At 38.4% G+C, this 13,258-nt stretch overlaps 1 protein-coding gene across 18 annotated transcripts in view; it reads left to right on the top strand.

Moving 5' to 3' along the window:
• The window catches only part of FAM122C (family with sequence similarity 122C), a 61,194-nt gene that overhangs the window by 29,571 nt on the left and 18,365 nt on the right, over positions 1 to 13,258 (top strand). For all 18 annotated transcript variants that reach the window (XM_026452002.1, XM_023198782.1, XM_023198781.1 and 15 more), the window contains exon 4: positions 6,504 to 6,560. In XM_026452002.1, coding sequence (XP_026307787.1) covers positions 6,504 to 6,560 — 57 coding nt within the window. The remainder of the gene's footprint in view (positions 1 to 6,503; positions 6,561 to 13,258) is intronic.

Genomic DNA, 13,258 nt, shown 5'->3' with positions numbered 1-13,258 from the left:
GCTTGAACCTGGGAGATGGAGGTTGCAGTGAGCCGAGATTGCACCACTGCACCCCAGCCTGGGTGACAGAGCGAGACTTCATCTCAAAAAAAAAAAAAAAGAGAGAAAGGAAAAAAGAAAAGGAATAATATGTACAACAAATCTTAGTGACACGTGTTTACCTATGTAACAAACCTTCACATGTAACCCCAAACCTAAAATAAAAATTAAAGAAATAAAAAATTAATCAAAATAATTGTCTTATTTATGACATGTAATTTTAATATAGCCAAAGTGTCATAATTTCTATAGAAAATATATGTATACATTTAAGTTCAGGTTATATGTCTTTTTCATTAGATTATAAACTTTATAAGCCATAGTGTTTCATGTTATATATTGTGAATTTTCTGGGCATTTGATTGATGAAGATGTGAACCTTAGTAGCATGAATTAAATGTATTAAAATTCTACTTCTTCAAAGGTGTGTGTGTTTGTGTGTATGTAGATGTGTGTATATATATGTATATTTGTATACATGTATTCTATGTACATGTATACCTATATACATACATGTGTACATGTATACCTATATACATACATGTATATGCATATACACACAAAATATATACATGTACACATATATATCCATGTATAGATGAGATTTTTTCAGGAAAACCTTAATTTTTCAGATTCTGTTCATGCCACTGCACAACTTCTCAATTAGTGTTACTAAAGGGAAACACTGAGGAAGAATCTCCAAAACTGTATAAATCACAGTGTTTTCTGCTTGCTTTGAAAGTTTGATTATTGTTATAGTATGCCTTAAGAATGGGAATGTAAATATTTTCAAAATTAGCAATATTAGGGGTTCAAGTAAAAAAGAAAAAAAGGTCACAGTATCTAATGTTGAGAGGGTACAAGGAAATAGGTATTCTAATACACTACTGGGAAGTAAATTTGTGTACGTTTTCTGGAGGGCAGCTTGGCGATCTGTATCAACAACCTTGCAAGCCAGAAATTCCAGCTCTATGAATTGATCCTAAAGAATTAATTAAGGATGTGTACAAACATTAGCTTAAAGGATATTATTACAACATTATTTACAAGAGCTAGCAAAAAATATGGCAGCAGTCTGAATGTCTAACAATAGGGAATAGGTCAATTGAAAGAGCCTTCATTACCTGTATTTGAATTCCAGTTCTAGCAATGACTGCATAACTCCTTGGGCAAGTTACTTAATCACTGTAGCCCTCAGTTTTTCTGAGGCAAAATGGGGGTGATAATAATGCCTACCTCATGGGGTTGCTATGAGAATTGAATGAGATAAAACGTGTGGCACATAATAAAAGTGCTGCTTATTATTATGGTACATCCTTACAGTATAATACTCAGCACTTAAAATGGTGTTGCAGATGAATTTTAACATGGAAAGACTCAGAATGTATAAAATTATATATATTAAATACATATGCTTTATAATGAGAAAAAAATGTGAGCCAATTTCTGTTAAAAACGAAAAGATCAGGGCCAGGCCCGGTGGCTTATGCCTCTAATCCCAGCACTTTGGGAGGCCAAGGTGGGTGGATCACTTGAAGCCAGGAGTTCGAGATCAGCCTGGCCAATATGGAGAAATCCTGTCTCTACTAAAAATATAAAAATTAGCCGGGCATGGTGGCGCACGCCTGTAATCCCAGCTACTCAGGAGGCTGAGGCAGGAGAATTGCTTAAACTCAGGAGGTGGAGGTTGCAGTGAGCCAAGATTGGGCCACTGCACTTTAGCCTGGGTGACAGACTGAGACTCATTCTCAAAAAAAAAAAAAAAAAAAAGAAGATGGAGAAGGAGTAGGAGAAGGGGAGAAGGAGAAGAAGAAGAAAATAGATCAGGACAAACGGCAGAGCATAGAGGAATTTTAGGGCAGTGAAACTACTCTGTAGCATGCTGTAATGATGGATACATGTCATACAAAACCCTTAGCATGTCCAACACCAGGAGTGAACCTAAATGTAAACTATGAACTTTGGGTGGTAATGATGTGCCAATGTGGCTTCAATGGTTGTAAAAAATGCACCATTCTGGTGAGGGATGTTGATAGTGGGAGAGGCTGCACCTGTGTGAGGGCTGGGGAGTATGTGGGAGCTCTTTATAATTTCTGTTCAATTTCACTGTGAACTGAAGAGTGCTCTAAAAAATAAAATCTATTAAAAATAAATAAATAAAAGATCAAATAGGAAAAGACTGGAAACTACTGGGTAGCAGGGGACAGATAGCCTAGTTTTATAAATACTCAGCATATAATCCAAATTGTTTATGTATCATTAAATGATGTATTCTAGAGTGTTTGATGATGGTAGTAATAATGGTGGTAGTAGTAATAGTTACCATTTATTTAGCACATACTGTGTGCCAGGTGCTGTGCTAAACACATTACATGCATTAACCATTATCATATTTAATATAAGTAGATGCTTGAAACAACAACTCTGGCATGTTGTTCTTAACACTATTGCCTATAGCAACAAATTATATATCCAATATATCCCTTTAATATCAGTTTTATCCAGAAAAGATTTCTGACTTTTGTTAGAAGGGTCAGCTAATAGCATTATTGGTTTCAATTACAAATTTCCTTAAAATATCAACCTTGGAACATGATTAATACAGACCAGTCTGAGTTACACACCAGTCAAGAGTCCACAACTGTCAGATATTTGTTATTATTATTATTTTTTGAGTCAGTCTTGCTCTGTCATCCAGGCTGGAGTGCAGTGGTGCGATCTTGGCTGACTGCAACCTCCACCTCCCAGGTTCAAGTGATTTCTCCTGTGGCAGCCTCCAGAGTAGCTGAGATTATAGGCGCCTGCCACCACACCTGGCTTTTTTTTTTTTTTTTTGTATTTTTAGTAGAGATGGGGTTTCACCATGTTGGCCAGGCTAGTCTTGAACTCCTGACCTCAAGTGATCTGCCCACCTTGGCCTCCCAAAGTGCTAGGATTACAGGTGTGAGCCACCACGTCCAGCGTGACATGTTTATACCCATTCTCTAGATAGCAATAGAACCAGGCTTAGAGCTGATGATATCTGAGTATGTCTATTCCAAAGTTAAATAGACGGTGCCATTAGGTGTAACCTGCTCTTCTCCTATGTATAACAGAGTAGATCATTTTTCCACAGTTCAAACTCTTTGAGCATGACATTTAAAGCTTTCTAGTATCTTCACGCTTTTGGCCTCAGAGTCCTTTCTCCCTCCATGAACTCTTGGTGTTCCACTCACACAGGGCCAATATCCCATCTTAACACATGCCAAGCACTTTCACTTTTCTGTTGCTTGTGCTGGCAAACTCCTTGTCCTAAAGGTCCAACTGAAATACCACCTTATGCCTTTCTTATTTGTCTTCCACCTCCCACCCCCTACACACACCCACTTCATCTTTGCTTTTTATTCCCACCCTACTTTGCTTTCATTTGACGTGCACTTCCTTGTCTCTTATATAAAATCTGCTTCCAAGATTGGTTTCTTCAGTGGATTGTAAGGTCTCTGAGTAATCACTGAGGGTAATAGCAACAGCTTATTAGCTGTCTTTTTTTTTTTTTTTTTTTAAGAAAACAATTCTGTCATTCCCCTCTGAGCAGAAAAACAGCTCATTAAACATAGCAAGTATTCAAAAAATAGTGAAATACTTAACAGCTAGCCATATTTTGACAATAGCGAATTAGTGTGGTGAAGTAGTTGTTGCTAATTGTCAAATAAAATTTATTTGTAGTAAATTTTCAATTACCCACATACCAATTTTCTATTGTTATTTTTACAACCTTGGCTGTTTCTTCTACTTTATAGCAAATGATTTGAAAAAAACAAACAAACTGATTTTAATACTTTAAGCAACATATAATGAGTGAGGTAATATATTCCTTAAAAAGCAATATGATACATTTTAAAACCCAACAAAAATTCAGACTATCTGCTTCATAGAAACATTTATTTATCCAACACATACTTTATTTTAATTAATTAATTTATTTATTTAGAGATGGTGTCTTGCTCTGTTGCCTAGGCTGGAGTGCAGTGGCACGATCTCAGCTCACTGTAAGCTCTGCCTCCTGGGTTCAAGCAATTCTTCTGCCTCAGCCTCCTGAGTAGCTGGGGTTCCAGTCACCCGCCACCATGCCTGGCTAATTTTTGTAGTTTTGGGAGAGACAGGGTTTCACTATATTGGCCAGGCTGGTCTCGAGCTCCTGACCTCAAGTGATCCACCCGCCTCCACCTCCCCCTCCCAAGGTGCTGGAATTACAGGCATGAGCCACCACACCTGGCCCAACGCATACTTTTTGAACACTCATCTTGCCTCCACTCACTTACTCACTCCTCTTACTGCCTTTCATGGCCACACTCCATCTATTGGTTTCTACTGGGAACCTTAGCAACCTCTTTTTCAGCCTTCCGGTCATTTCTCCAATCTACCTCCTCTTCACTCTCCCTTTTTCATTTAGACCCTCGCCATCTGTGACCTGGCCTGTGACCCTGCGTCTAGTCCGTCTTCCATCCACCATCAATGTGTTCTGCATAATGTTGCTCGGGTTACCTTTCTAAAGTAGATATGATCTTGTTTAAACAACCTTTGAGGTTTAAGAACTCAGAGGAATCTATGCTCTGGGTTTCCTATTGTGCTCAAAGGCTAAAGTCCAAAAACTACAATCTGGTTTTAGTCTAATTTCCCTAAATTTGTTTCCTGCTGCACCCTCGCAAGTACTAAGTTTCAGCCACCCTGAACCTCTCTGTTCCCTGAACATTCCTCTCTGCCTGAGTGTTTCCTCTCACTCCTTGAAATGTCCTCCCCCCTCTTCTCTATCTAATGAATTGCTACTCCTCTGTGAAGACTTCTCCAAGACCCACACAGAGTTCTCTGTCCTTTGAACTCTGTCCCTTGAACCCAAATCATAACTCTGTTCTGCCATTGGACTGTGACCTAGTTTCCCCTAATTAGACTTTGACTTGCTCAAGGACAGGAAAATGTCTTATTTATCTTTGGATCTTCAGGGCCTAGCTCAGTACGCTCTCTCTCTCTCTCTCTCTCTATATATATATATATACACACACACACACTCCAGCCTAGGCAACACAGCAAGACACCATCTCTAAATAAATAAATAAAATAAAGTATGTGTTGGATAAATAAATGTTTCTATGAAGCAGATAGTCTGAATTTCTATTGGGTTTTAAAATGTATCATACTGCTTTTTAAGGAATATATTACCTCACTCATTATATGTTGCTTAAAGTATTAATATATACACTATATACACTATACTATATACACTATATATATATACTATATACACTATACACACACACACACACACACACACACACACACATATGTGGGTTTTTACCATCTTGCGCAGGCTGGTCTTGAACTCCTGGCCTCAAGTGATCCTCTCAAAGTGCCGGGATAATAGGCATGAGTCCCCCGTGCCTGGCCTCCAGGTCCTTTCTTTTCTTTTTCTTAAAAATCCCAAGTAGCTGGGATTAGAGGCATGTGCCACCACACTTGGCTAATTTTTGTATTTTTAGTAGAGACGGGGTTTCACCATGTTGGCCAGGCTGGTCTCGAACTCCTGGCCTCAAGTGATCTCCCTGCCTTGGCCTCCCAAAGTGCTGGGAATACAGGCATGAGCCACCGCGCCCGACCTCATTCAATATTTTCAATGTACAACTCAATGTGCTCTTAAGATAGAATTTGAAACTAAGATATGGCAAACACATTATCTGGCATTTTAAGAAATAACCACGGTACAGAAAGAGTTTACAAATGAATTCTGAAGATAATTTTCAAGCCTCATTTTCACACTTAGCTTTAAATGCCTCCATTTTTCATTCCCCTCTTGTGTGGGTCCTCATAAGCTTTGAGAGAAGACTGAAAAGGAAAAAGTAGCCCTGAAAAAGAGAAAGGACCTAGACAAGAAGTATCTTAGCAACCAACAGTAAAATATGCTAAATGACTTGAAAGTGATCACCTTAAAGTCATTCCATATTATGAAAGTTTGGTTTCCCAGCTAGATTCCAGGATATTTGATGTAGTTATTCTGTTTATGATTTTTGGGCAGTATGCTTGGCAAGCTAGCTACTGATTCAATGACTGTTTCAGCTTTTTGTTCTGGGTAATACCTCTCCTAAGCTTTAATGATGGGCTAAAACTGGCAAGAAAAATGAGGCAATTTTAAGATCTAGTGCCTTAGGAAAGAAAAGGTAGAGACAAACAAAATCCTCTATTGATGTTCTGCTCTGTATTTATTATGATAACAGTTATTTTGTTCTGTTTTGGAAAGTGTTGATTTTTGATTAGTATAATTTTCAGTCAAGATTCAGTTGGATCTTTTTTTAACTTTGAACCTAACTGATACTGTTGCTGGCATGCGTAGGACACTAAATAATTATTTTAGGTAATTCAACATTGACTTAATGTTTAGATATAATTAATCAGAAACATTAAAGCAAGCTTGACATCTACATTTTAAATTTCAGTTGTTGCCACCTTCTCCCTTTCGTGGTTCCATCAGCCGCCTTCATCAAATCAAACAGGTAAGAAGACTTTCCAAACTGACAACTGGTCATTTAAAAAAGTAAATTTTATTTTTCTTTGTGAAAATACCTATGTTTCAGTAATTCTAAGTGAGGTCACATGTAATTAAGTTTTTATTTCTAGGAATGATTTCTTTGAAAAAAGATAAAACAAACTAAGAAGCCCTTTATTTGGCTTATTAACTGTTTTAATTAATAATTTCTGGAAATACTACATACTCTTATACCTTGAGTCTAGCTTCGTTCTTCCCGGGATCTGAAAATGGAATGTTATACACAAAAATTAATTTTCAGCTTCATAATAACTGTAGTTGTCATTATTTTTTTAACCCTCAGATGAGTTTTTTGACAGATAAAATGGGCTTCATGCTATTGTTTTGTTAACTTCTTAGTGATCTGAGTTCAGGGACACATTGTACCTCGCTGGTTCATATTTTGTGCCCATGTACACGCATGCGCGTCTCTGTGTGTGTGTGTTTGTGTTTGTGTGTATGGTTGGGAGGGTGTATGTGGGTGGGTGGGTGTGCACTCATGTGCATATGCATGCTTAATAGCACAAGCATAATACAGAATTCAACCTTTTAATTATCCAAGGATTAGCCACAGAACTCAAAAGATCAAATCACCACTATGCCACAGGTGGTATTTTTTTTTTTTTTTGACCCAGTTACAAGCAGACGTTTTTCCCCCCAAGAGAGGCTTATTATTCACTTAGCACTAATAGGTACTTTCCATTTGTGGTCTCATTTTATCTTGCAACAACTTTATAAGGTCAGAAACTAAAAAGGGGAGAAATTTAGCAATTTACCCAATGTCCAGAGTTGGTAAATGTCAGAGCCAAGATTTGGCCCCAAATTACTGGATTATTTTCCAGCTCCCCTTTCCCTGTTTCAGTGCACAAAGCCCATAATACCGTCTTGTAATCCTAGTTGTTAGTCCTCCAACTCTTGCTTCCTTTCCCTCTCTCCCTTTCACCCCTGTGGCATGGCTTCCCTAAGGTCAGCTTATCCACTAGCAGGAAAGTATGGTAAAAACGGTTTTTTTTCCTTTTTTTTTTTGAGACAGAGTTTCGCTCTGTTGCACAGACTGGAGTGCAGTGGCTCCATCTTGACTCACTGCAACCTCCACCTCCCGGGTTCATGCAATTATCCTGCCTAAGCCTCCTGAGTAGCTGGGATTACAGGAGCCTGCAACCATGCCTGGCTAATTTTTGTATTTTTTGGTGAGATGGGGTTTTATCATGTTGGCCAGGCTGGTCTCAAACTCCTGACCTCAGGTGATCTGACCACCTCGGCCTCCCAAATTGCAGGGATTACAGGTGTGAGCCACGGCGCCAGGCTTTTTTTTTTTTTTTTTTTTTTACTTTTTAGTAGGTGAAAGTTGCTTTTACTCCTGTCTTTTTATGTAGCTATTTTAGAAATTCTTAAGGAATGAAACAAGTTCAAAGAAGTAGTTAAAGTTACCTCTGGTTTATCTGTGCAATATGTTTCTTTGCTTTTCCTAAATTAAACCAAATATTTGAAAACGGGTTACGAGTTGCTATTTGCTGACGAAGCTTGATATAAATACTAATTTACACTGGTTAGGAATAGAAGTTTAATGCAGTTTATTTCCATAGTAACATAATATATATTATAAACATTTAAAAATGAAATATAAGTAGAAAATGAATGAGATGGGAAAACAGAAAAACATTAATTTTCAATCTGGATACTGATTGAGTGGAAAATTAAGACTTATTTTCAGCAGTTTAATGGTCTGATAGATATCTTAAGTTGCATATTTCTTTTTTTTTCTTTTTTTTTTGAGACAGAGTCTTACTCTGTCACCCAGGCGGGAGTGCAGTGGCGCTATCTCAGCTCACTACAATCTCCACCTCCTGGGTTCAAGGGATTCTCCTGCCTCAGCCTCCCAAGTAGCTGGGATCACAGGTGCATGCCACCACACCCGGCTAATTTTTTTGTATTTTTAGTAGAGATGGGATTTCACCATGTTGGTCAGGCTGGTCTCAAACTCATGACCTCAAGTGATCTGCCCACCTCAGCCTCCAGCCTCCCAAAGTACTGGGATTACAGGGGTGAGTCACTGTGCCTGGCATAAGTTGCATATTTCTTTACATGCATTCTTTGACTGACTTCTTTGTCCCTATTAAACTTAACCCTTTAAGTGCAAAATGGAAATGTGTGGTTCTCTCCCCATTACCTTCTGAACTTTCACTTTAACAACATTAATAAGGGCATTGATTTTATCAAAATGGGGGGAATAATATTGGCTATCTCATAGAATCGTTTTGAGGATGAAAAGAATTACAACTGACCCTTCAACAACCTGAGTTTTTAAAAAGTAATTAATTTAATTGTTATGGGTGCCACGGGGTACATGAGATACTTCGATAAAGGCATGCAACATGTAATAATCACATCAGGGTAAATGGAGTATCCATCCCTTCAAGCATTTATCCGTTGTGTTACAAACAATTCAACTATACTTTTAGTTATGTTTAAATGTACAATTAAATTATTATTGACTAGAGTCACCCTGTTGTGCTAGCAAATACTGAGTCTTATTTGTTCTTTCTAACTATATTTTTGTACCCATTAACCATCCCACTTTCTTGCCACCCCTCATTTACCCTTCCCAGCCTTGTAACCATCCTTCTAATCTCTATCTCTATGAGTTCAAGTATTTTAATTTTTACCTCCCACAAATAAGGGAGAACATGAGGCTGGGCGCGGTGGCTCATGCCTGTGGATCTCAGCACTTTGGGAGGCTGAGGCGGGCAGATCACTTGAGGTCAGGAGTTCGAGACCAGCCCGGCCAACATGGTGAAACCCCGTCTCTACTAAAAATACAAAAATTAGCCATGTGTGGTGGTGGGTGCCTGTCATCTCAGCTACTCAGGAGGCTGAGACTAGAGAATCACTTGAACCTGGCAGGCGGAGGTTGCAGTGAGCCAAGATCACGCCACTGCACTCCAGCCTAGGTGACAGAATGAGACTCCGTCTCAAAAAAAAAGAAAAAAGAAGATAAGTTAGAACATGCGATGTTTGTCTTTCTGTGCCTGGCTTATCTCACTTAACATAATGACCTCCAGTTTCATCCATGTTGCTGCAAATGACTGGATCTCATGTGTTTTTTGCTTTTTTTTTTTGAGACAGTCTCGTTCTATCACCCAGGCTGGAGTACAGTGGCGCCATCTCAGCTCACTGCAACCTCTGCCTCCCAGGTTCAAGTGATTCTCCTGCCTCAGCCTCCTGAGTAGCTGGGATTATAGGCCCATGCCACTGCGACAGACTAATTTTTGTATTTTTTGTAGAGACAAGGTTTTGCCATGTTGCCCAGGCTGGTCTCAAACACCTGACCTCAGGTGATCCTGCCTGCCTCGGTCTCCCAAAGTGCTGGGACTATAGGTGTGAGCCACCGTGCCCAGCCTGGATCTCATTCTTTTTATGGCTGAGTAGTACTCCACTGTTTATATGTATCACATTTTCTTTATCCATTCATCTGTTGATGAACACTTAGGCTGCTTCCAAATCTTAGCTATTGTAAACAGTGCTGCAATAAACATGGGAGTGTAGATATTTCTTCCATATACTGATTTTCTTTTTGGTGGGTGACATACCTTGGAGTGAGTTTGCTGGATCATATGGTAACTCTATTTTTCTTTTTTGAGGAACTTCCAAACTTGAACAACATGGATTTGAATGGCGTGGGTGCACTTATACACAGATAATGGAGATCAAAAATACAGTATTGTTGTGATGTGAAACCCTCCTCTATGTATGGCTGACTTTTTGTATCCTCGGGTTCCAGAAGGCCCACTGTGGACTTGAGGATGTGTGGATTTTGGTATATGTCGGGGGGTGGGGGGATGGGGGGCGGTGTTGGAACCAATTCCCCACATATACCAAGGGACGACTATAAGTAATTATATGTAGTGCCAAGAGTACTGCATTAAAAAAATCTTTTTAAATGGAAAATTTAAAACATAGAATGTAGAATCTCCATATACCTAACACACAGCTTTAACAATTATCCACATTTTGTATATCCTTTTTCATCTAACTGCTTCTCTTTTAGGGGTGGGAGAGAGTGCTTTAAAGTAAATTTCTGACATATCTTTTTACCCAAATTTATGGGCATGAGAAGGACTTTTTTTCCCCATAATCACACCATAATTATGCATAACAAATTATCTTATTCCTTAATGTCATCTAAATCCACGTTATATTTTTCCTAATTCTCAAAAATGCATTTTTAACTGATCCAAACACAATCCAAATATGACATTTAGTTGATATAGATCTCTTAGATCTCTTTTATTTAAAACAGCATTTTTATTTTATTTTATTTTTATTTTATTTTATTTTATTTTATTTTATTTTATTTTATTTTATTTTACTTAAGTTCCAAGATACATGGGCAGAATGTGCAGGTTTGTTACATAGGTATATGTGTGCCATGGTGGTTTGCTGCACCTATTGATCTGTCATCTAGGTTCCCTCCCCTCACCACCCATCCCCCAACAGGCCCTGATGTGTGATGTTCCCCTCCCTGTGTCCATGTGTTCTCATTGTTCAACTCCCACTTATGAGTGAGAACATGCGGTGTTTGGTTTTCTGTTCCTGTGTTAGTTTGCTGAGGATGATGGCTTCCAGTTTCATCCATGTCCCTGAAAAGGATATTATCTCATTCCTTTTTATGGCTGCATAGTATTCCATGGTGTATATGTACCAAATTTTCTTTATCTAGTCTATCATTGATGGGCATTCAGGTTGGTTCCATGTCTTTGCTGTTGTAAATAGTGCTGCAGTAAGTATGCATGTGCATGTGTCTATAGTAGAATGATTTATATTCCTTTGGGTATATACTCAGTAATGGGATTTCTGGGTCAAATGATATTTCTGGTTCTAGATCCTTGAGGAATTGCCACACTGTCTTCCACAATGGTTGAACTAATTTACATTCCCACCAACAGTATAAAAGCGTTCCTATTTCTCCACAGCCTTGCCAGCATCTATTGTTTCTTGACTTTTTAATCATCACCATTCCGACTGGCATGAGATGGTACGTCATTGTAGTTTTGATTTGCATTTCGCTAATGATCAGTGATGTTGAAGTTTTTTTCGTATGTTTGTTGGCCACATAAATGTCTTCTTTTGAGAAGTGTCTGTTCATATCTTTTGCCCACTTTTTGATGGGGTTGCATTTTCTTGTTTCAGTTCCTTGTAGATTCTGGATATTAGACCTTTGTCAGATGGGTGGATTGCAAAACTTATCTCCTATGCTGTAGGTTGCCTGTTCACTCTGATGATAATTTCTTTTGCTGTGCAAAAGTTCTTTAGTTTAATTAGATCCTATTTGTCAATTTTCGCTTTTGTTGGAATTGCTTTTGGCATTTTTGTCATGAAGTCTTTGCCCATGCCTATGTCCTGAATGGTATTGCCTAGGTTTTCTTCTAGGGTTTTTATGGTTTTGGGTTTTACATTTAAATATTTAATCCATCTTGAGTTAATTTTTGTGTAAAGTACAAGGAAGGGTCCAGTTTCAGTTTTCTGCATATGGCTAGCCAGTTTTCCCAGCACCATTTATTGAATAGGAAATCCTTTCCCTATTGCTTGTTTTCGTCAGGTTTGTTGAAGAGCAGATGGTTGTAGATGTGTGATGTTGTTTCTGAGGTCTCTGTTCTGTTCCATTGGTCTATATATCTGTTTTGGTACCAGTACCATGCTGTAAAACAGCATTTTCTGCCTGTTTTTTGTTCCATGCCTCTTATTTATTGAACAAACCAGGGAGGCCATTTGTCCTGTATAATGTCCCACATTCTGATTTTGCTTTCATGTGGTGTTAATATGTTCTTTTATCCTCTGTATTTCCTGTAAAATAGTTTTTTTATGTTTTTGTTTTTAGACAGAGTCTTACTCTGTCGCCCAGGCTGGAGTGCAGTGGTACAATCTCGGCTCACTGCAACGTCTGCCTCCCTGGTTCAAGAGATTCTCTAGCCTCAGCCTCCCGAGTAGCTGGGATTACAGGCGCCCACCACCCCACCCAGCTATTTTTTTTTTTTTTTTTTTTTAAGTAGAGAGGGGGTTTCACCATGTTGGCCAGGCTGGTCTCAAACTCCTGACCTCAAGTGATCCGCCCATCTTGGCCTCTCAAAGTGCTGGGATTACAGGCATGAGCCACCGCGCCTGGCCTCCTGTAAAATAGTATGATGAAATTTGCTTTTAATTTTAAATGAGCACACAGCCCCAAGTCAATGTTAGGTTCTGGGCCAATATTTGGTTTATGTTACACCTTTCTTATTAAGCAATTAATGGACAATTTCTTCTCAACTGTTGTTGTTAGCTGCTTTCTAAGTATTAAAGAGATTGAGACCATCAAGCTAGAAGTTAATTTTCTAAACACAGTTATTATTCCTAAATAGGAATTATTTTGTGTTATTTTCCTTTCCTAATAAAAATTTTATTTTATTTATTTTTTAGACAGGGTCTTGCTCTGTTGCCTAGACTGGAGTGTAGTGACATGATCATAGCTCACCGCAGCCTCGAACTACTGGGTTAAAGTGATCCTCTTGCCTTAGCCTCCCGACTAACTAGGACTACAGGTGCACACCACCATGCCTGGATAATTTTTTATTTTATGTTATTTTATTTCATTTTATTTTATTTTATTTTTTACTTATTTACTTATTTATT

This window comes from Piliocolobus tephrosceles, chromosome 12 (assembly GCF_002776525.5).
Source record: "Piliocolobus tephrosceles isolate RC106 chromosome 12, ASM277652v3, whole genome shotgun sequence".
NCBI lineage: Eukaryota > Metazoa > Chordata > Mammalia > Primates > Cercopithecidae > Piliocolobus > Piliocolobus tephrosceles.
This window is presented reverse-complemented; position numbering and strand designations above follow the sequence as displayed.